General features: G+C 39.1%; 1 protein-coding gene across 2 annotated transcripts in view; it reads left to right on the top strand.

The window, feature by feature from the left end:
* DOCK1 (dedicator of cytokinesis 1) overlaps positions 1-24,992 on the top strand; it is a 536,657-nt gene that overhangs the window by 443,491 nt on the left and 68,174 nt on the right. For both annotated transcript variants that reach the window (XM_089669568.1, XM_089669578.1), the window contains exons 37-38: positions 8,581-8,671; positions 12,292-12,411. In XM_089669568.1, coding sequence (XP_089525694.1) covers positions 8,581-8,671; positions 12,292-12,411 — 211 coding nt within the window. The remainder of the gene's footprint in view (positions 1-8,580; positions 8,672-12,291; positions 12,412-24,992) is intronic.

The raw sequence follows: 24,992 nt of genomic DNA, 5'->3' as shown, positions 1-24,992 counted from the left end.
TAGTTAATCTGGTTGAAAAAAAGACACAAGTCCATCCAGTTCAACCGAGAAACAAAATCACACGCACTAATATTATTCAACCAAAATATGCAGATTTAAAAATATTGAACTTCACTTTTGGAATGATGTTACCCTGTTAAAACTTACATGAGATGTTAGTGGTTGGGATTACATGTGTTGTAATTATGAATTGATGAAAGAAACCAGTTCACTGAGCATCATCCTATAGTAATTGACATGCCATTGCTACTCTGTAGGAACAAAAAAAAAAATGTGGTTGCAGATCTTAGGAGCAAGCTTTGTAAAAAAAATTTCACAACCTTGTATGACTATCTTAAAACTTGAATAATCACTTGTAAGCCACTTGTCCAAGGACAACAATAAAATTAAAATGAATATAAATGCATGAGCAAATGCCTGTAAATGTATTTTAAAAGTAGCTGCTGCCTTCAGCTTGCTGGCTAGGGTACAACCTCGTAAAATACAACGTGCTTCTAATTTTTAATTGTTGCAAGCACTCAAAAATGATGGGGAAAAATTCTTATGTAGTGAAATCTTTGATACAGATTGTTTGCTCTGTATTTCAGTTTACTGTCATTATGCTCCCCCGTCCTCAGAAGAGTGTCATTATATTCCATAATCCGCTTTCTTATTCATGCTTCTTTTACAAAACCGTAAACTGTCCTGGCACTGAAGGGAAGCTGCCCAAAGTCTTGTGTCTTGACAGATGGAAAGGAAAGGAATAGATTGGGCTTAAGGATAAAAAGAATTGTAACAAAGTGGCTAAAATAACAATGGTTAAGCTTCGTGGAGGACTGGTGTTTGATGAGGATCCAGACTGAAAGAAAGGTCTATTAGAGGGTACACACAAATAATAGAATTGTATTTGAAAATGATCAATTTTGGAACATTCCTTCCATTTCTAATAGATAGTGGAGTCAAATCAACATTCATTTTCCACCTTAGTAATGAGAAAATTCAAAGGTGCAAGATGGAAAAACTTTCTCCAAAGAAATTCTGTGAATGTGGTTTTCTTTTGGGAAAAAGTATACATATTGTAATGAAACCTGGAATTACATTCAGATAGCCGATCTGGATAACATTTTAAGGCCTTCCAAAAAAAAAAGTTGAGTCAGTGATGGCAAGAGAATGCTATGGCAAAGGATTTCCATACAACCTTTCAAATGAAATTCAACTTGTGTACCTAGCTTTAGGTTTTTATTTTAGTGGTAAAGAACAGACAAATTGTATCTAGTGGTATCGGATGAAAATAAGTACATAAATGGGTGATATTAGGTTCAGACTAAGGTGCTATTTCAAATCCTACTAGAAAAGTGGACTACACCATTTTGGCAAGTTATATATGATGGCATTGGGAGTGAGAGTGAATACATTGATGGTATTAAGCTGAAGCTAAAGGTGCATGAGCTGACATAAATCATTGGTGCAGAAGGGGAGGTGTGCAGGAAGATGACAGGCAATTGGTATGAGCTGAGTTACACTGAAACATGTGAAAGTGTATTTAGGCCGTACAGGAGTGGGGCACCAGTGGGCAAGCAGAGTAATTGAGCCATGTTATGATCCAATCAACTCATTGACTGAACGTTATCTGTTGGAGTGGGACACCGTGGAAGGGCTGCCATTATCAGAGATCTCAGGTCACTAGAATTATGTGTAATTCATTATATGAGCTGAGTGACTAGTAAAAGACTGCACAAAATATGGGTAATTACTGGAATGTCCAGGTATAATCAAATGGGGGCACTCATGCCTACTCCCTCCTGAGCCGGGTCTGTGCCTGCGCACTCATTATAGACTGTGATTTGACAGCAACAGGAGCCAGTGGCTCCTGCTGCTGTCTCTGAGCCAATGAGGAGAGAGAGAGCAGCGCTGCATTGAATTGATATCGGTTTCAAGTAACTATTTAGAGGGGCGTGGGGGGGAGCAGCACATGAAAGGTTTTTTTTCTCTTTTTTACCTTAATGCAGATAACCTTTACAACTTACCTTCAAGAGGATTTACCCCCCTTCCTGACAAGGCCATTTTTTGCATTACGGCACTGTGCTATTTCAACTGGTAATTTCACAGCCATGCAACGCTGTACCCAAACAAAATTTTCAGTATTTTCTTTTTTTCAGATTCTTTATTTATAACCACTGAACAGCAGGTGGCAAGTATCTCGAATATATAAGTACAATCAATATAAAAATATCAAAACAACATCATCAGCAGGCCAATTATGTACTGTAGTCAAGAGTACAGAAAAACATGTTCCGGTTCCAAATGCGTAAACCAGTACTCATAAAGAATCTACCTCACTATTAGCCTGTGTAGGTATATATATATATATATATATATGAGATATAGAAAGGTTGAGAATAGAGAGTCAAGAAAAGAATGTGCAATACAGTTAGGCACAATAAAGGGCGGGAGGAGAGAATGGAAAAGAAAATAAGGAGGTTTCATCTTTTGCCAACATAAAGAGATACAATATTTAGCTGCATTCAGCAGGTGGCGTACAACTGACCACTTATAAGTTCTGGATGGCATATTGGTGACATGTAGAAGACATGCCGGGTCTATAGGCATGGAGTAATCTGTAAATTTTTGGATGATATGGCAAACCTCTCCCCAGTAGTGTGCAAGCCGAGGGCATGCACTATAAACAAAAACAGATCGAAACTTTTGAAAGAAAAATTATATTTTTTACTTTTGGTTATAAAAAATATATAGTATACTCAAAGTCAGTCATACATTTATTCCAAAATGTATTTTGCTACATGTCTTTGGTAAAAAAAATCCCAATAAGTGTATATTAATTGCTTTGTGTGAAAGTTATAGTGTCTACAAACTATGGTATAGATACTGCAATTTACACCATTGTTTTGCTATACAGCACTGCGTTAGTTTAACTGACAATTGTACGGTCGTGCAATACTGTACATAAATTAAATTTATGTCCTTTTTTCACACAAATAGAGCTTTCTTTCGGTGGTATTGAGCACTTCTGGGTTTTTTGGGTTTTTTTCCGCTATATATAAAAAAAGAAAATTTTGAAAAAAAATATATTTTCTCATTTCTGTCATAAAATAAATCCAATAAACTCAAATTTCACCATAAATTTAACCCAAAATGTATTTTGCCACATCTCTTTGGTGTACAAAATCCCAATAACTGCATATTAATTGTTTTGTGTGAAAGTTAATGCCACGGTAGTATAAACACCCCCAAAGGACCCCTTTTTGGAAAGTATACACCCTAAGATATCTGCTGAGAGGCATGTTGAGTCCATGGAAGATTTGTTTTTTTCCCACAAGTTTTTGGAAAATGACAAAAACTTTTTTTTATTTTTATATTTTTTTTTCTTACACAAAGTTGTCATTTAAATGATATATTGCTCACACATTCCATGAGTATATGTGGAATTACACCCCAAAATACATTCTGCTACTTCTACCGAATATGGGGATACCACATGTGTGAGACTTTTTGGAAGTCTAGCCACATACAGGAGCCCAAAATCGAATGACCACTTTGAAAGCCTGAAGGTGCGTAACTTCCTCACTAAACCCCCCAAATGACCCCTTTTTGGAAAGTAGACACCCCATGAAATTAAAAAAAGACATGGTGAGTATTTTGCATAACTCATTTTCTCTCACAAGGTTTTGAAAAAGAAAAAATTATGTTTTTGTTTTCTTCATCTTCCAAAAAACTTGTGGCACCAAACGAGATCTGCAAAATACTCACCATGCTTCTTATCAAATTCCTTGGGGTGTCTACTTTCCAAAAAGGGGTCATTGGGGGGGGGGGCATTTTATACCCAGCATTAGAAGTTAATGCCACACGTCACTCACACTTCTAACCACCTGAAGACCAAGCCTTTTCTGACACTTTTTGTTCACATGAAAAAAAAAATCAGTATTTTTTGGTCGGAAATTACTTTGAACCCCCAAACATTAGACACTCTAGTGAATAAAATGGTGGGTGCTGCAATTTGTTTTGTCACATAGTACTCGCACAGCGATTTTTCAAATGCAAATTTTTGGGAAAAAAATACACTTTTTTTACTTTTAATGCACAAAAACAGAATATATTAGGCAATGCTTTAAATGCCTTTTAGCCAGGCTACCTTTTTAGATTTACACAGGAGGTCTAGTGTTAGAATTACTGCCCTCGATATGATGATCGCGGTGATACCTCACATGCACGGTGCGACCGCTGTTTACAACATGCAACCTGCACATGCAGTTGCGCGTGCGCAGGGGGGACGAGGGTACTTTTTTTTTTTTTTAGCATTTTTACACTATCCCTTTCATGTGCAAATATTCCATGTAACTGCAATAGGCATTGACAGGTATTCTTTTTTGAGAAATCTGGGGTCTATTAGAGTCTAGATATCTCCTCTGCCCTTATTTCATCTGACCTCACCAGATCGTGTGATCAGATGCTTTCCCAATTAAAAAATGGGGCAGTTTATATCCTGCAAAACTGAAGTGATGAAATGCTCGTAGCTTCCGATTTCTTAGACTATACAGATGACTGGCGCCATTCTGGTCTCCAATCAGCTCTATGGTCAGCTGGCAGAAACACTGTCTGCATTCTCAGGTTCCCCCCGGCACTGCCCGAGAAAGCCGTGGAAAGCAGCTGGGGGAGGGGGGGCATCTTCTCCTGTTGCCTGTAAAAGCAATCCTGCAGCTAATTAGCCAATATGTTTGCTTTTACATGAGTCGATCGCTGGCTAAAAGAAACGATACCAGGATGATGCCTGCATCCTGGTATAACCTGAACCATTATGTCACTGGTCCTTGTTGGGTATATATGCCATGTTTTTTTTTTTCTTTTCTTTTTTTTGCAGCCTGTGGGCTAAATAAAAAAAATGAAGAAATTTCTGCCAGAAAAAGTATGTGATATAGCCCACCATTAGAATATTCCACCCTGCATCCACTTCTAATGGTGGGTACACATTAAATGTTTTGTTTTTTTTTTTCGTTCAACCTGTGGGCTGAACAAAAAAAAAAAGAACCGAACAGATTGCTCTATTCACATCGATGTGGATGAAGAAATCTCTGCCAAAAAAATTTTTATGCTTGGGCATATATCACATTTTTTAACTGTGGATGAAAAATTTCATCCAACAGCGTTGCACACAAATGAATGGCATTCCTGCAAAGGAAACCGCAATGGTTAGCAATAAAATAATAACAATAAAACTGTAACTCAATAAAACAACTTTTTATTGAAATATGTCTAAAAATATTATAAAATATATATGCCGAAGCATAGGGGCCATCCACCCACTGTCCACCCCAGGCCCCCATGCTTGGACATAGATGCTCTTTTTTTTAACTGGATACAAAAGGCTGTGATGATCTCTTCCTGGAATTTTTGGAAGGATCCACTACGTACAGGTGCTTTTGGCCGTTCTATAGAGCCAATTGAAATAAATAGACACTTTTTTGTACCAGCGATTTGGCTTTGCGGGAAACTAAGTATGGCTTCATCATCTGGTTGTTGAAGTCCACCCCTCCCATGTTAAGCTTATAGTCTTGGACATATAGGGGCTTCACTGCGAGCATATAATTTCTCAAGCAGGCTTTTTCGCCCTTTCTAAGATGGGCATTTACAAGCCCTTGGGGGATGGTTAGGTCGCACGGTGCCACACGTCCCAATTCCAAGATTGTATAAATGTCTAAATAGTGGCACGCTTGAATAAAAATTGTCCACGTATAAGTGGTACCCCATATGGAAAAAGGATGACACCAAGTCCCAAACTATCTTGCCACTACTCCCCATGTAGTCTGGGCATCTGGGGGGCTCCATGTGACCATCTTTTCCCTAAAATTTTTGTAAATCCAAAACTTACATGTATAGCCTGTTGCCCTCTCACAGGTCTTATACGTCTTGACCCCATATCTGTCATCAACACAGATGTTTTGCTGGGGAGTATAGACATCTGCAAATTTTTGGTTAAGGTGATTTACGAGTGGCCGAATTTTGTGGAGCCAGTCAAATTCAGGGTCACCCCAAGGAAGACAGAGTGTATTGTCAATGAAATGCATAAATTGCATTATATTCTCATATGTATGCCTGGCCGTGGCAGCAGAGAACACGTGCATATGATGAATTGGGTCTGTGGACCAATACAACAGCAATTCATTTTTTTCAGTAATGCCTATGTTGAGAGTTAGGCCCAAAAAAACTTTAAATTCAGAAACCATAATAGGCTTCCATGCAAATGGTTGTCAAAGTTTGAATTTGGGTTGGCAGCGATAAATTGTTGTGTGTATAAATTGCTTTGATCCACAATCAATGCATAGGGGTCTTCTGTGAAAAACGGCTCCAAAAAATGGAGAGTAGTTAAATTTGTTGTTTCCTCCTGAATTCCGGGTTGGGCAGTGAATGGGGGGAGTACGGCTGCTGAAGAATTTGTGGGCTGCCAATCAGGATTTGCAAGCACATCTGGAAGGACACTATGGGCTCTATGGGCCTGTGTTCGAATTCTTGGTGGCTGCGGGACACTACTTGTGCTCGCCACCGCACCAGCTTTTACTGCAGTTATGGGACTTTCCACATCACCAAGTGATACTGCACTGCTGCTATGTATAAGACCAGGATATACTAGGCCGCTGGTGCTCGCCAGTTCACAGAAAGGTAATGTGGCACTAGTACTGGCACTGTGCTGCATATGAGAATCATCATGCAGTTCTAAAATCTCAGCATCCTGGGAATGGGGTCAGGTATGCCTGATCTTAGCAGGGACCTCTACTCCGTTGTCTGAGCTATGTGTCAGGGTGCCGCTGCTGTCTACAGATTCGTATTCTGAGCCTGATTTTTGTCAGTGAGGCTTTCCCTTCGCTGTCATCTGACATAGTCAGCACCTGGCTGTCAGGGACTGCTTGAACCGCTACAAAAAAATTTACCTGCAAGTGCTAGCAGAGATCAGGCCTGATTCTACTAACACTGCGGTTTTGCGTGCAATGTATCAAGTGACAGTGATCTATTGACACTGCACTTCCTGGGTGAGGAGGGAGGGGGTATAACCATGGGGGCTAAATGCTGGGGCTGATCCCACTAGCACTGCGTTTTTGGGGGACACTATACTATTTTGAACGCTGGTATAGTGCTGATCTGATCAAAGATATTGATCTGTTCAGACAGTAAACTGGCAATGGAGGTTTACTGTGTATGTGAGTATGTTCCTGGCAATCAAGGAGTTGAATGTGATGACTGATGTAGTGGCGGGCAATCTGACACTATCGGGGAGAGACTCTAACACTATTTGAAGTCACCCTTATACAGTTATCAGTAAAGAAAAAGATCTGTACACTGTACTAATGATACTGGTGACAAGGCAGTGAAGGGGTTAACTGGGGGCAGCAATCGGGGTTAAATGTGACCTAGCTGTGGTTTTACTGTGTGTGTACTGTTTTTACTTACATGGATCTGCTTTCTTCTCTCTCTGGGATTGAATGTTACTAGGGAGAGAAGATTGCATCATTTCCTGTACTTGTGTAAATGTAAACACAGGTACAGGAAGATGTCTGATAGGGCAGGGATCAATCACCAGATCCAGGCCGAACATCACTGGTCTGAATCTGTTGATTGATCTTTTTGGCACTGAATCACGGCACTACCGGAGTGTGTATGTGTGTATGTATGTATGCATGTGTGTGTGTGTATATAAATATATATATGTGTATATAATATGTATATGTGATTTTGAACAGAATCCGCGCCTGTAGTAGTATTACTGCTATAGGGCGGACTTAAAGCAGTTACAAAAGTTAGTGATTGTAAAGGTTCCGATCTTTTTTCTTTTTAAAATAGCAAACATGTCATACCTGCTCTATGCAATGCTTATGCACAGAACAGCTCTGAATCTCCTCTTCTTAGGTCCCCCCCCAGCAATTCATGGCACTCATGCATGCTCTCTCCCGAGCCACCTCTGTGTGTCTGATATGCAGTGTGTGGCTCAGCCCCGCCCCCTGCTCACTGGCTGTGATTGACAGCAGTGGGAGCCAATGGCTGAGGGGAGAACTGCACACTGAATGTTACTTACCTTCATGCATAGTATGCATGAAGGTAAAAAACTTTCAGGTTTTAGAATTACTTTAACCAACAATAAACAATGGATACATGAAACCACATTTATATTGGGAGAAGCCTGGAAAAGCTGGCTATAATCTACTTTTTTTTTCAAATGGATATTTGGTTTGAAAGTTAGATTAACAAATATTAGCTGTCGTAGCCTAGGAGGCCTGAACTAAAAAAAAGAAAAAAGCATTGATGATACAGTGGGAACTTTGCTTTCCTGAATGACCAGTGATTTCAGTCTTCTGTAGGCTGCTTGGTGTTAAAGCAATACACCTCTTTTTCTGATAGCCAATCAACGTGATGGAAAAGACACATAGTTTGTGAGTGTTGAGTACCAGAAAGCATACCACTTAAAGTACATTAAGTGAAAGTGTAGACTAGGTGTTGTTTTACTTCTTGAAGTTTTCTACAGCCCCTCATTTTAGGACTTTAGCCTGCTGTTTATTGTGCCCAGAATTTTAGTCATTTATCTTTTTTGCTTTTCAGGTATTTGTACAAACTGTGTGACTTGCATAAAGAATGTGATAACTATACGGAGGCTGCGTATACACTACTGCTTCATGCCAAGCTGCTAAAGGTATGGGGAAAAGCTACTCTTTATGATTTTTTAATGTAAGCATGTCAATACTGTTTGATATTGTTACGGTAAAGCTGAGCTAGGGCAGGTCAAAGTTGGCTTTTTGGCACATCCAACAGTGAGCAGAAGTGCTAATCTCAAAGTATCCATGGGCTAATCTAAGCTTCAGTATCTGATCTGGTTTGCAAAATTTGCAGTGATGAAATCTTCCCTTGGGTTCCACATTGATGTTGCCCTGGAAATGATCTCATTACATTAACTTTAATTTATTGTAATGCAAGGTAGAGTTTGCTTTGCATATTCGGATGTTGGCTGGAGTGTATTCTTTGATAGTCTGAGCCTGACTGAAAAAAAAAAGAAATTTGACATTATAATACGGTATATTATAGATTGTCATAAACCATAACATTGGGGGGTTTTTTTGTTTTGGATAGAGTAGGAAATGGTTAAAATTCCTGTCGAGTTTTTCTTTGCTGTGTGACCAACTGGAGGAGTCTTCCCTCACTTCCTGTCCCAGAGACATGACAGAGAAGATTTCTCCAAAGTGAGGAGTATAGCCCCTCTCAGTTGTCTATTCTCTATTGCAGTGCTGGTGACAACTGTAAAGTTTTGGATTTTTCTATCACTTTTGTTCCAGCTAAAGTTAGTCACAACAGAGAGAGCAAATCTCTCCATTGTGGACATAGACAGCAAAAAAAAACCTGATAGAGGTTTTGACTCCTCCACTTTCTATTTAGGGCAAACAAGAACATTTTGGCTATATATATACTTTAGCAGTATACTTTGCATTGTACCCTCAGCTTTGTAAAATACAAGAATTTTGTAAAACCATTGCTTTTACCATATAGTGGTAAAAAAAGCCTCTCTCTCTGCAAACTATGAACACAACTTAGCATTTCTAACTGCTGATCCAATAAGGCCGCATAAACCCTCTAATATGTGTAATGTGATGATAGTGTAATTGTCCTCTCTCTTCAGTGATGGCTGCACAGATCTTTTTGTATCTGCAGCCTCATGAGACATGAGAGGCAGGTAAAACCAAGTTGTAAGCAATATGCAGTCTGAATCTATTAAAATATGGCAGCTCCAGAATTTATAGTTTACACCCAGGAGCATGCAGGCCATATGTGGTCCAGGAAATAAATCTTTCAAAATTAGATATAATTTACAGGCTTTGGTGTTAACATCATCAAAATGCAAGATCTTCTTTGATTTAAAAGGTTTGACTTGTTACCCACTGTAGACTTAAGTTGACCATAGATGGATAGAATTTCAAATGAAAATTCTTAAAGCGATACTAAAGGCTTACATTTTTTTTTCTGACTATAACAAACATGTTCTACTTACCTGCTGTGTGCAATAGTTTTGTGCACAGCAGCCCAGATCCTCCTCTTCTGGCCCCTCCTTCCTGTTGGTTGCCCCTGCAGCAAGCAGCTTCCTATGGGGGGCACTTGCTGCTTTGTATGTCCATTCACACACGGTGCCACTGCTCGGCCCTGCCCCCTTTTTCTCATTGGATTACTGGCTGTGATTAGCCAATGGCTCCCTGTGCTGTCTCCGCCAATGAGAGGGAGTCCTGGGATAGCAGAGACTACAGTGCACATCGCTGGATTGAGAGGGGGCTTAGGTGAGTATTAGGGAAGGCTGGGGGGGGGAGGCTGCTGTACGAAGGTTTTTTACTTTCATGTATAGACTGCATGAAGGTAAACAACCTTGAGCCTTAAGAACTGTCTTAGAAAAATTCTCAAAACGTTCATTTGCTGTGCAAAGGATTTTAACATTTGATTTTGAAATGAATGGACTTTACTAAACGAAAACCACATACTGTGTTAGAAATTTGTTAGTTCAAGAAACATTTTCTATCCTGCTCAAATTTTCTTGTAATTGTGGTTGAAAATGAATGTTGATTTTACCCACTAACAATTAGAAAAACAAACTTCCTTCGAACTTTCTTTTCCCAAGATTTTTCCTTCAAAATTCTACCCATCTATGGCATCTTTATTCTTAAAGCTCGTTGCAGTAGTTCAGTTTGTTGTTGCAGAATCATCAGTGGTGAGGCTCCAGTTTAGCTGAAGTTAAATTTTTTTTTTTATACTTTTGTGGAAGGATTAGAACCTTTCACAATAAAGCCCCACTCCCTGTCTCCCTGTTTTAGCTGTTACAGACAACACTAAGCCTACAACAGTAAAATCAGCCTGTATATTCAGTAAAGCATGCTTGTTATACTCACTGTGGAACCTAAGGGGGTTTAATCCTCTGAATTGTTTAAAAAGGCTAATTGAACCTGACTTCTCTGATTCCCCCCTTCTTCCAGTGTCCCCCTTTTATCTTCTGATAAGACATACAGTAGATATAAAAAGTCTACCCACCCCTGTTAAAATGTCAGGTTTCTGTGATGTAAAAAAATGAGACAAAGATAAATCATTTCAGAACTTTTTACACCTTTAATGTAACCCATAAATGGTACAACTCAGTTGAACAACAAACTGAAATATTTTAGTTGGAGGGAAGTAGGATAGAAGATCAGTCAGCCACAGCCTCTGCAGTACCCCAGGGTTCCAGGGAAAACTGGTTGAGAAAGGCTATCTTAGACACTTTTAAGGCCATATCAGGTTGTCTTTCAGGGACCTCTGCCTTGTGGGAATAGTGGAGGCTGCCATCGCTGATCTCTCATTTTGAGAATCGTAGTTCCCTAGCTGTCATGCTGATGTTTTGATTTTAATGCTGTCAGAGTCTGTGACCCAAAAGTAGTTAAATTCTGACACTTTTCTGACACTCACTTAAAACGTGCTTGTTCTGTGACTAAAAGTTAAACACAGCCAGACATTTAGCATTTTCAAATCACAACTAAAAATGGCAGTCTGCATACTTCTCACATAACAGAAGGAGAATGGAAACTTGAATAATGCTGTAAAAGGTGAACATAACCTGATTGTAGTGTGACTCTGTCATGGCTTGTGGGCAGGTTCAATGCCAGGTTTATTTTCTCTTAAAGTGGGAGTGCAGCAAATGGTCAAGGATCCTTCACAAACCTTTATTGATTGAAAAGATGTACATCCAGAAACATCACTGCTAATGCATTTCAGCCTGTGCGGCCTTAATAACAGAGTATATTTGTTGCTACAAACCCTCATAAAATAGACACATCCATATACAAGATGTGAGAGGTGATTAACCATTTAATCATCAACTGCATAATTATAAAAACAAGTGAATAAAACTATCCAGTATAAAAACAGCAGACAAACTAACTGCCGGGTTGTCAGAATAGACACAGTGAAACCATTGGGGCTTTGGCATTAACTCTTTTCATTGGCCAGAATAATAATTTATTCTGGCCATGAAAGGGATCTCAAGCGCTTGATGCTTCTAGTGTTAACACATGTTTACAAGTATCAAGCATTTTTTCTGCTTGTGGGTAACAATTGGGTAGGAGACCTGGGAGAAGCGCATACTTGCATTTAGGTTTGAAACTGATGTTCTATGATTGCAATTGCCATGTCTATGGGTTCCTGTAGAAACTCTGTGCAGAACACTTATAACCTGTAATAGCTGTGTTTTAGTTTGTTTTTTGTTTTGTTTTTCTGCCCCATCCTCTTCACCTGGTCCTCCTCCACAAGTGGTCCGAAGAAGCTTGTGCCGCACATCTTACCCAGCGGGACGGTTACCAGGCATCCACACAAGGACAATTAAAAGATCAGCTCTACCAAGAGATTATCCATTACTTTGACAAAGGAAAGGTAATAAACAAATGTACTTCCTGTAACATTCCGTCTTCTCGCTCTTTCCTCGCTGTAGTTAAACTCCGTGCTGGCTGAACATGTCAATGCAATTTTATGATTTTTTTTTTACTACCAACATAAAATATACCAATTTCCCCCAGCCAATAAAATGTGCAGCCTGGGATCATTTTCACGCAAAAGAGTAAACGATGCAGTTATTTGTCATTGAAAATGGCATTGAGCCGCCGGTAATATGCATAGGACTAATGGTTTACCGGACATGAAATCACTGCAGGATGGAGTTAACATGACGCAGAAATACTCCCTTCTCACTAGGGACAGTAATTATGAATAACAAAATAGCTCTCCGTTGTGTAAATGTGTTGAGAGGTAAACTAAATCATATCCTTGTTTGTATGAAAGAAGAGATGCAGGCTTATAACCTGAAAAATCATTTGGAATGTGCCAGTAAATGTTTTATCATTTATCTGTAAATACGCCATAAAAAATACTCATTTTTTCATGTTCAGGCTGAAAGGAGCCATTTTCAAAGTTTGAGAACTGTGAACACGGAAAATTTTACTTAAGCCAACATTAAGTTAAGTAAGAGCTCCTGCCAAGCATGCAAAACAGAGGAAACCTGTATTAAGCGAAATGGATAGCATGCCATTGCTGACTTCTTTATGAAAAGGTTAACTTTCTGGGTGTCATGCTTACCTTTGGCACTCAGAGTCACTGACCATGAGCAATTGTGCAGTTCAGCAGTTCTGACTTTGACACAACTTTTTGCATCAGTCAATGACTCAGAGAGTATCAAAGCCAGAGGCAAGACAGGCAATTAGCATTTTCAGGATTCCAGCAGTATGCAGCCAACATATTTCTCTTGGCACAGGCTTCACATGTGATGTACTTTGGTGCCATGCTGTGCCATTCATCGTGAATGGCACCCCAGCAAACTTCCAAAATGAATGTGTACTGCAAGGCCTATGATGTACTGTGTGTTGCGCTGCAGAAAAATGTGAACCGCACATATATTTTCTTGTGTCGAGGTGTGCTGCAATCTATTTATTTTGAAATGAAAAAACATGCACTGCAGAATGCTCTGCTGTGGTGAGAATAGGACCTAAAGCACACTCTCATAATTTTTTTTTTGTTCTGTGTTCTGCTATATCTAATACTACCTCTCAGCTTGTTTTTATGAATTTTAGTTTGCTGTGCTCTTCTCAACTCGCCCAACTTTTTCAAATATTGCAGCTTTGGCATCCAAGGTTGGACACAAAAATTATATCTGTGTTTAGAAATAACTGCTAGTGATCACACCAACCTGATTGTAACTACTAGTGCAGTAAGAAACCCAATGTATCCTGTCAGCCTCAAGGGAGAAGTTAGCTCCCTTTCACTGTTAGTTTTTCAGGTGGACCTGACCGGAAGATCCATTCATCCCTATAGACAGGTGTTGTAAACAGACTTGTGTCTTTTTTCACCCAACAAATATCGGGCCTGCTATGAAAAAACTCTGTCCTTTCCTGTTTAGGCGGAGCAGATCAGAGGTAATCAGGTGTAAACTGACAGCAAAGTCAGTTTACTCTCGGGCACCCGTACATCATATGTCACCCGCCTGCTCTGCTCCAATCAGCAGGGCATCTGTGAGCTAATCCCCTACTGATCGGAATGCAATCCCCCCATGTCATTTCTTCTGCCAGTAAATGCCAGTGGCAGGACAGGTTGGCAGTTAAAAATATGGCTGTGATACTCAACTCGGAACTGAGCATGCACAATTCCAGTCCAGAACCGGCTGAGACCATCCGAGTACCTGCTATAGTCTGCTCTGGCAGCGCCGGCTGGGTGGGCTACACACACACACCTACACACACACTCCTACACACACCTACACCTACACACACACACCTACACACACACACACCTTTTTGTGATCACTATATATGGTCTGGTCTTGTCATGCACTTTCATCAAGGACATTTTGAAATCATGTAATGTGTATGCAAAGCCATTTTATGTTGTGTTGTTTTTTTTTTAGGATATAGTAAGCAAGGGTTAGATTCTCTGTAAAGTTTTTATTTTCTGTCTTCATCCCCATTGGGGAGATTTACCCTCATTAGGCCTGGTGACCACTGTCACAAGGACTGAAAGTGAGAGAAAAATAAAATTTTTGAGTTGCACTGCAACAGGAATAGAGGGAAATTCTTTCGTTTGGGACATTGCTTCCACTGACAACTGTATATGACACAATTTCCCTTACTTTTCAGTGATCTGCTCAAGACAGGAGGTGAGGGAAAATCACCCCAATAGGAGTTTTGCCGACAGCAAAATATACTTGACAGGGGTTTGAACCATTACATACTTGAGATGTAATTTAAGAATGAAAATTACAAAAGCTTTAGGGTCATTTTTAATGAAAAATTATCTATTAAAAAAAATTAGAACAGAGATCTATGATTTTAATTGTTCATTTCCATGGGGAAAAAAATTGGAGTTGGATGGTTAAACTACAGATGTGTGCCTAGACTGTACACAATGTGGCTTGTAGGGGCTCTGGGTGCAGTGCATGTAATATAGCTGTAAGTCACAGGACAGCCGGATTGTCTTCAGTGGGGAAATAAAGCCATAATCTTCTCTTCCACCGGTTTTGCTTTCATACCCTTGAGTTTAGTTCACGGCAATAGCCTAACCTTTACCGCTGGATACGCTTTATATTCATTTATTTTATTGTCTTTTGCAGGAGCAAAGTAATTTTAATAAAGCTCTCTAATCCAAGGACTCTGTAGAAAATTATTAAGCTCCAGTGTTCTCACAGTGGACCAGAAATACTCTTTCCTGCTAGAATCTTTTTTAACCTATTGCAGCCTGGAGTGCTCATTGTGCAGGCAAAGTTTTGTCACCTATAGCATGGATGTTAGTGCCAAAATCCCTTCTTCTTCTTCTTCTTATTATGATTATTATTATTATTCACGTTGTACTCTACCAAGTGTTACAAGCAAGGGATTATCACAACTGGAATTCCAGTTTATACCATGTTATTTTCATATATTTAAAGGTGATAAAATAACTCTTTGCAGTATACATGCTGTTAAGTAAATGAAGCTGAAATGCAATGTGATTAATTAAACAGTAATTCATTACATACCAGGGACTAATTTATTAGGGTTTCCTGCAGTCATGGTGGTCTTACCTAGATGGCTTTTTGCTCATTTTACCTCCGGAGTTTCCATGTTCTGCCATAATGAGTTGTAAATTGTAAAAAGAAAAAAAATGGGCTTAAAGGGACACTAAAATATCTGCTTAAAGGGACACTAAACTCTTATTTAATTTTTTACAAATGCTATTTATGTATATATTCTTGAATTGATAAAGTCCCTGCTTGCTCATGGTCTCCTCCAAATTATTATTTTTTTCTTCTTTTTTTTTTTTTTTTTTTTTTTGCTGCTGTGATCTGACTTCCTGTTAGATGGTGACTATGTTTGTTCTCCATGGTCCCACTGTATATTGGATCATAGCAACACTCTTTTGCGCACTCCCAAGGTGGACTAGGGGCTGTGAATTATGGGATTTGTAGCGTGTGTAGAGCCGTGCACATGACCACAACAATGTGCACTGCTAGTTCCAAACAGAGGTTAGGGGGGATAAGGAAAAGTTCAGGAGCACACAAAGGACATGACAAGGAGGCAAAAATACATTAAGGACAATTTCATTAAAATAGATTAAAGGGCCATTAAAATGGTTGTACACGTAAATTTGTTTTTTAAATAACAAAACGGTTCATACTTACATGCTCTGTGCAATTAAATTATGTAGAGCGGCCCCAAACCTCCTCTTCTTGGATCCCCTGCTGCACTCGTGGCTCCTCCTCTCTGTCTAGCAACCCCATAGGAAGCCTCTTTCTATGGGGACACTTGTGCGTGTTCGCTTCCGAGCCCAGCTGTCTGCGTCCATTCACACAGATAGCGGGGCGTGGCCCTGCTTCATCTAACAAGGCTCCTGGTGCCTCAGCAAAGTCTGTGAGACCAGGAACTAAAGGAAGCGAAGAACTGCAGATGAACACAGTGCTGAATCAAATGAGGACTTAGGTAAGTAAAGGGTGGGGGGAGGTGAGGGGGTATACCAATGCCTAAACATTATTTACCTTAATACAAGGAATGCATTAAGGTAAAACATGGTTAGTCTTTATAACCACTTTAAGTATTGGATCTGTATGGATTATTTTTGAAGGATGAAGATATTGTTTAGTTTTGCTTTAATTGATATTCTCACACAAGGTAATATTGCTGGAAAGGTTATGTTGGCATGGCTTATGTGCTACTGGAAATTGATCTGTTTGGCCCACCCCCAAAGAGTCATATTGGACCAGGATCAGACTAACAAAATTGCTTTTGCCAATTAACAGTTTTCAGAACCCTTGATGATCAGTTTCCTAGCAGCCATAATCAGTGAAGTACAGGACTCTTGCCCACCACAAATATAAACATTTCCTAGCTGAAAAACGGGTTCATTTAAAGGATAGCGAAAACGCGAAAGAATAAATCCTGCAGAAAATTCAACCACATTTTATCATTTTCAGCAGAATCAAGTGTTTACAGATATCTATAGGTAAACCAGAAAATCGAATAACTATTGAGCAAGAATCATTAGTTGTGTAGCTAAACACTTGCAACAAAAATAGGAAATTTCTTCATGTGATCTAAGAGAGAGTGAGATTCAGATGTTTGGTGGGAACGTAGTAGGTGCTCTAACAACAAAATAACCTCAATTAAAATTACATTCCAGCCTACCTGCTGAGTAGTTTAGTTTTTTTTTAATCTAAATATCGGTATACTATAGCACAACACTCCCTTATGTCTGCAAGTGGATGATCCCAGAGCTTGCCTGTTGGTGCTGCTGGAACACACTTAATGCTGCTTCGCATATACTAAATAGCTGAATAAAGCAAAATGATGCCAGTACTTAGTTTCTCGCAGCCACCAGTCAGATTTATACTTGCCTTGGAAGTTTGAATGTCTTTGTAGATACATAAATTAGAGAGCATTACACAGTGCAGGCTCCAGACAATTCTAAGAATTAGAACACCACAAACCTTAATTCAGTCCAGTAAAAATTTGTTTTTCATGACAAATATTAAAAAAGCCAATACATTTTAGAGGCTCAAAATTCTCCCTTCATCAGGGTTAATGGGCTAGTAAAAATTTTTTAGTGGATACCAATTGCAAAACCATATGAATAACATGAGAGCTAGCTCACCAAACGGACAGCCTGGCCAACAGTTTGACAGGACCTTTTTGGGATATCCCGGTTGAAAGAAATATGTCTCTAAATGTCAGATTTTGACTCCTGATTTTGTCTACTCTTGGATCCAGCCCTCCACTAACACACACACACACACACAGTACAGGTTCAAGAACGTACACTTACATTGAGTCTTGATAGATCTATGTGCGCTCATTCCATAGAGCATTACACTGACTTAGATCAAGGTGCTTTAAGGTACTTTATCATAGTTGCAGTGTTGACTGGATATATATATTTTAATACAAATTTATAAGATTTATGTCTTAGTTTAATTACCTATCTGAAGTTCTTTTGATAGTCTTCTTTTGGTAATGAATTGGTGATTTCTACTAAGAAAAATGATACATTTCTTCTTCTTCCCTTTTCGCCTTGGCGATTGTCGTTGGTTTATGCTCACAGAACCCTGTTTACTAATTGCGCCCACACACTCTTCATGATAGTGCAATGAAGCTGCAAAAAAATCAAACTTCGTGTGGGCATTTTACTCACTTTCAATTATAAGTCAGCAGTCTGATTTAGAGAGTTGCAACATTTTGTGGTGTAATCAGTTGTATTTTATCCTTTAATGTGTTTATACAATCTCCTAAGAAATTGCATTATGAAATAAAAGTAATTTGAGATATAGTTTAAATCAGAACACAGCAAGTGCTAGTGTGGCACCATCATGAGACACGGTTTCCAGTAAAACAGAAAATGTAATTCCAGCTTTAAAAAGTGCCTGTTATTTAAGCAAGTCTGTAGTCAGCCTTAAAGTACAGATATCATCAGATATATGTAGCTTAAGTAACCTTATGCATCTAAAGGAGGAATTCTCAGGTGTGCACATGCATCTAAACAACAGCTTCAGGTTCACTGGAGAGCCCAATGTCACTTGCCTGTAAATCTTGACTTTATTAGCTTAATTTGAGAGTTGGTATGGCCATTTTTCTCACCAGATACTCCCTAATGGTTATTCAAGGTGAGGGGCAAATAGTTTTCTATCCTATAAGGTGTTTTGAAGCAGGATAAACACTTGTCAATCACAGTTCTAGTATCATAAAGGGCTGGCAAATGTGACTGCATACTGTCTGAAACGGAAGATTCGATGAGTGTTCACCAGACAGCTGCATTCTTGTCTGGTGCATATATTTACTATTGCAAATAGATTGAATGTGATGGTGTAATACTGTTGAATCTCACTTGGGTAAATATTTATTAAAAAGTAACCTCACTTTCGTAGAAAAAAAAGGCAAATATAGTGTATACAATTGCCACTCAAATCATATTGAAACTGAATATTATTAAAAATTTCCTTCCTTTTCAATCTGAAGCATTGTAATTTAAAATGCAATATGACTACCTGGAGGCTTTCTGTACACAGATGGTAATATTAATACAGTACGCCCCCCCAGAAATTTAATTTCCTGCTTGTGTGATTGGCTTACTGATTTTCCCAGAAGTCTGCACTAAGATACAAGTCATATTTTTGGCATCGTCTGCAACAAAAATTAAATTTTTGGTAAGGTACTCCCAAAATGAAATCACGCCTAAAGGCATGCAAACCTTGCCACTTGCCTTCCGCCTGTGCATTGATAGTAGAAGTACCCGAAGCTTTGTCACTGAGGGGTGTACATTTGAGGCTGCCTGTTACGTGGATTTTATTTATGTAGTGAGTCACAGTTCTAGCCTAACCAACCCCACTGTAAGCAGCCATAATGGTGTCCAAATGGAGTCATTCTTGAGAATGGAATACCACTTTAAGCTGTTTTTGTTTTTTTGTTTTTTTAATGTGGCAGGGATTTAAAGGATGATCCTTTTAAAATAAATTCTGGGTACATTAATGTACCAATTTTCTAAGTGATTTAGGGGGATTTGCTCTTGAAATTGCCAATATGAAAGTGTGTTGTATCTCTTTGCTGTTCACGACAGCTGCAGCTTCCTGCAGCTTCCATGGCTGACCTTTTCTTATGTAAGGAACAACTGGGAACAGAGGGCGAACTTCACATTTTACTGTTGTCAAAAGCCTGAAGACCTTTATATTCTGTCACTTAGTTCCTCTCTGTTGGAAATCATCCCTGCTTAGTTATCAGTGTATAAAGCAGCCCATACACAGGACGGTAGCTAATCAGTTTAAGAAAAAATAGAAATATGTCTTTCTTCTTCATGGTCCATGCACACTACGTAAACCCAGCTTTTCTTCTCTCTTTTCATTTTCATTGCTTTCTGCTCGTTCTTCATGAGAAAGGGCTCAATCCTTAACACTGTCCTGACCAGGTGTGGCTGTTAGTTCTGCTTGGGGATGTTTAGAAACATATCCTCAGCATGAGGCATAGTGCTCAGGGATTTTCATATATATTGATTGTGGATAGAAAAGGGTTAGTGGACCGGTGAGATTTTCTTGCTTTAAAATGTCTGTAAAGGACCACATACACTGTTGCCGAGTGCTTGCCATTGCTGATCTCTTAAAGGGACAGCTAATTATGGATTATTGCCTGTGGGCTGTATCACATACTACTTTGAAATATACCTATTGGAATTTCCAGGTTTGACAGCTAACTCAATCAATGCCATGGATAACCCCTGCCCCAGCATTCTTTGTAATGTTATAAAGCAAGACACCCCCTCCTTCCCATAATGGCTGCAACAGTGATGGCAAGCCTTTTCTTACTGCATATCTACCAGTCAGACCTGATAGTAAACGCTATGTAAACTGTACCTTTTGGTGAAATTTTATCTTGAAAGTATTTGAAAAGGGGAGACTGATTGTACTGAAAACCCCTTATTAAACCCACAACAGTAAAATTAGTCTGTATATGCACTAACGCATGCTTGTTATGCTCAATGTGGAATGTAAGGGGTTAATCCTTGGTATTGTGTAAAAAGACTGTTTGAGCCTGTCTTCTCTGATCCTCCCCTTCTTCTACTGTCCCCAATCTATCTGCTGATAGAACAGAGGTTTGGGGGCAAGCTGTAAATATTCAGTTTGGTGTGTATTGCTAGAGAGATTTTTTTTTTCTTTCCCTTGGTAGAGTGCATGTGATCAGCACAGGGCCAATCAGCGCTGCCCAGACCGAGGGTCAGGGGTCCTGCAGCCTCATAGGACAATCAGGGGAGAGTGAAATCTCCTCATACAAACGTTAACCAGTGTTCTGCTGGACACTGATAAAAGTCATGACTGCTCTAACTGCCGATGTGAAAAGGTGTTTAGCAGTTTAAATTTACTAAAATAATTGCATTTCCATGTTATGTGTACTGTGGGGGACCAGATATAGTGAATGAAGGGTCCTGGGTTTAGTAACACTTTTAATGTTAGGTAACCAAGTAAATTAAAATTTTGCATTAAAACTTGCATTAAGCTGTATGTTAACTATGAAACGCCTCCCATCTTTAATTACTCTACCATGCCCACTTCATTAAAAGATAGTTGGGCAGTCTCCCACAGACAGAGAATAATAGTTCTAGCCAATACATGCTCTTGGGACAACCGCTATGCTGCACAGCTGGTTAAGCACATGCATAAGAGCATGAGTACAAGTGTCAGAGTAAGCTGGAGCTGAGAACTGAAGTATGAGAGCAGGAATTACAGTTACACTAAGAGATAAAGGTATTTTAAAGCATTTTCAAGTGAAAGGAAGTTTAAAGCTATAACATATGGAAGTACAAGACCATATAATACAAAAGTATTGTAAAATATCTTTCAGGTTTAACATAAACGTTACAATAATCACTCAAAACGTGTTTTTCAAAAATACATGTTAGCTTTCTTTTAAGCAAGTGCATAAATGTCATCTGCTTATATAGAAATGTGTGGTTTTTAAGAAAAAAATTTAATTTTAGATGATTTTCAACACACATTCAAATGATCCTGCATAAAGAAAAATGTCTCAGTCTCAGCCTAAAAACATTTATTGTCTCATTCTAAAAGCTGAGACAATAAATGTTTGTATTTTCTAATGGCCCTGGACAAAAGCCTGCTTTACCTCTTTATCTAAATGGCTTTGGAAGAGTGGATGTGAGTCATTAAATCCTGGCAGATTCAGCTCCTGAAGCAGACCCTGCTGGGTTAGGTGGAACTCTGGCACATGTATAGTAGTGGCAGCATTGGCTATACTTTAGATCAGTGGTGTTTTTTAAAACCATTTGTAATTAAAACCTGTTAAGGATTCTAACCCAGAGCTCTGGCTCATGGTTACCACTTTAGTTATTTAGTTCTTGGAAAGGTTTATGACAGAAGCCCTTTGCTTGATGAAGAACTCTGCATTATGTGATAGAGAGAGAGATTACATCTAGGTAATACTTCATAATGACATCAAGCAGGTCTATCAAGGCATGCTTCAATGGAGAGAAATTACCCGCCAGCCTAGTAATTTTTTCTGTAATTCACATAATTTCAGAACCATTTTTATAATTTTACTGTGTTTTCTTAAAGGGAATGAACAAGCATTTTATATAGATTTTCTTTTTTTATGGTCAAGATTAAAAATACACGGTACGTGTTTTTGTTTTTTTTTGGGAGATATGAAATGTGTATGGATGGTTTTTTTTCTCATATGTCAGTAGTGGTATGTTGGATCAAGAAGCTGATGAAGGGATATATATAATGCCATGGGCTGCAGTCTGAGATCTAAGGGAGATATAGCAATATGATTGGGAAGGGTACTAGACCTACTTGGTTTAGCTTGATCAATAGCTCAAGCTAAAAATGTACACGCAAGCAAACTGAGTCAGAGCTGTGACTCCATCTACAGTATATGGCTCAACAGACAGATTCAATTAGAGACAAAGTCTTACATAAAACATGCTCTACTGGGCTCTCTATTTGGAAAATTCTGTGCCATGGGAATGCTGTGTGTACATGAAATTAAAAAGGAAATATGCAAACCACTATAGCTTCCCTTTAAAGGCACATTACAGTGACATTGAGAAATACATGTTTTTTGTTTTTTTCATTCATTGCTTCAGTGCACAAGACTATTGCATATGCTAACTCTTTTCTTCAGTTATTAACTAATATTCTAGGAACACATAATCCCACGCATGAGATTTTATATGCTTGGGATTCCCACCTTCCCTCAGATTATAGACAGTAAATCTTTAGGAGAAATTATTCATGCCCTTGCTCTACCACCACAGGAAGTATTACAGGCAGGGACAAATTAAAGGTTATGGATTGAGGCTGCAGTCCTGCCATAGGGTCCCAAAGCATGTTGCTGTAAGAGATCATGGAAACGATTGCTTTGGCTACCCACCATCTAAAAATTTTTCATAAACAATTTGATATTCTAGAAACCTCCTTTTATCCTAAACAAAATCAATCTAGAGATTTCTAACTGCTCCTATTTGTTATGCACAGCCATGATTGTTCATAAAAGCTATTTAAGCTCCTCCAACCTGCATGTAGTCTACAAAAACAATTAAAAATAAGAACTGAAGTTTTGAAGGTGCAGTATTGCACAGAATGGCTGCAGCCCCATCCTGAGACCATCTGAAAGCCCATCTTCACTAGAGAACTAAAATATTGTGTATATGGTGGATTTCTGATTTTAACAAACTTAAAGCAATTCTCTTGGTTTCTTTAGCCATTTGACTTGTTGCCTGGAGTTTAACGGAAATGTCTAGCCCAAGCAGGAACACCACAGTTAATGTTACCTGTTTTCATCCTCCGGCATTGGGCACGACCGTTAATGTTACCTGTTTTCATCTTCCGGAATTGGGCATGACAGTTAATGTTACCTGTTTTCATCCTCCGGCATTGGGCACGACCGTTAATGTTACCTGTTTTCATCTTCCGGAATTGGGCATGACAGTTAATGTTACCTGTTTTCATCTTCCGGCATTGGGCATGACAGTTAATGTTACCTGTTTTCATCTTCCGGCATTGGGCATGACAGTTAATGTTACCTGTTTTCATCTTCCGGCATTGGGCATGACATTTGTCTGCTGTAGAAAATATTGGAATCCTCTGGGTCTCTGATCATGCTTACACAGATAGCGTGAGTGCCACACAACATTACAAGAAATGAATGATTGATGGCTACAATCCCCTGCGGCAATAAAAGAGAATTTACAACTCTTTGCAAAGCAGCCAGGTTACTTCGGTGACTTGACATTTTGACTGTTCTCATTACATTACATCCACCTGAAAAGTAAATGTAAAGATTGATATATCTGTTGAAGTTTCCTTGAAATGATGTGTAGTCTTCGTGGCCTTTTGTCTCTGTCTTCTTCCACGTACTCCGTCTTTCTATATCACTTTGTCTTCTTGGCAAGCATAAGCAATACAGATTTTCTTTTTTACCTGACATGGTCTTATTTAAAGTGAAATTCCAGGTAAACAACTAAATACGCAGTTGAAATACATGTATTGTTACCATTTTATCATCCCAGAGGAGTTCAAATTCTCTTTAGTCTGTCTTGTGATTCACTCCTCTCCGTCACAGCATAGCCAAGAAAATCACCGCTTATTTCTTTCATTTAAAGCATCCTGGTTCATATTTCTTCTGATTTGTATAACCGTGATTGGGGGTGATGTTGGGGAGGGTTATGTGGAACGACACCCTACCTTGCAGCCATTACATCCCTGCACTGTAGCAGCACCTGAGCAATAGGGAAACCTAAACTCTTGCTAAATAGGGGCTTTACCATCTCATGTCTTGTAGTTTTTAAATCTTAATGCCTCCATATACAGTGAAGGAAATAAGTATTTGATCCCCTGCTGATTTTGAATGTTTGCCCACTCACAAAGAAATGATCAGTCTAAAAATCGAATGGTAGGTATATTGTAACACTGAGAGACAGAATAGCAACAAAAAATTCAAAAGAAATGCATGTCTAGCAAATTATGCACTGATTTGCATGTTCATGAGGGAAATAAGTATTTGATCCCCTTCACAAAATATGACTTGGTACTTGGTGGCAAATCCCTTGTTGGCAATCACAGAGGTCAGACATTTCCTGTAGTTGGCCACCAGGTTTGCACACATCTCAGGAGTGATTTTGGCCCACTCCTCTTGGCAGATCTTCTCCAAGTCATTAGGGTCTGGTGGCTGACGTTTGACAACTCAAACTTTCAGCTCCCTCCACAGATTTTCAATCGGATTAAGGTCTTGAGACTGGCTAGGCCACTCCAGGACCTTAATGTGCTTCTTCTTGAGCCACTCCTTTGTTGCCTTGGCCGTGTGTTTTGGGTCATTGTCATGCTGGAACACCCATCCACTACCCATTATTAATGTCCTGGCTGAGGGAAGAAGGTTCTCACCCAAGATTTGATGGTACATTGCTCTGTCCATCGTCCCTTTGATGCAGTGCAGTTGTCCTGA

This window comes from Staurois parvus, unplaced genomic scaffold (genome assembly GCF_062004578.1).
Source record: "Staurois parvus isolate SC_StPar_1 unplaced genomic scaffold, SC_StPar_1.0 ptg000009l, whole genome shotgun sequence".
In the NCBI taxonomy this organism is placed as follows: Eukaryota; Metazoa; Chordata; class Amphibia; order Anura; family Ranidae; genus Staurois; species Staurois parvus.
The sequence above is the reverse complement of the archived record's forward strand: the minus strand, read 5'-3'. Positions and strand labels throughout refer to the sequence as shown.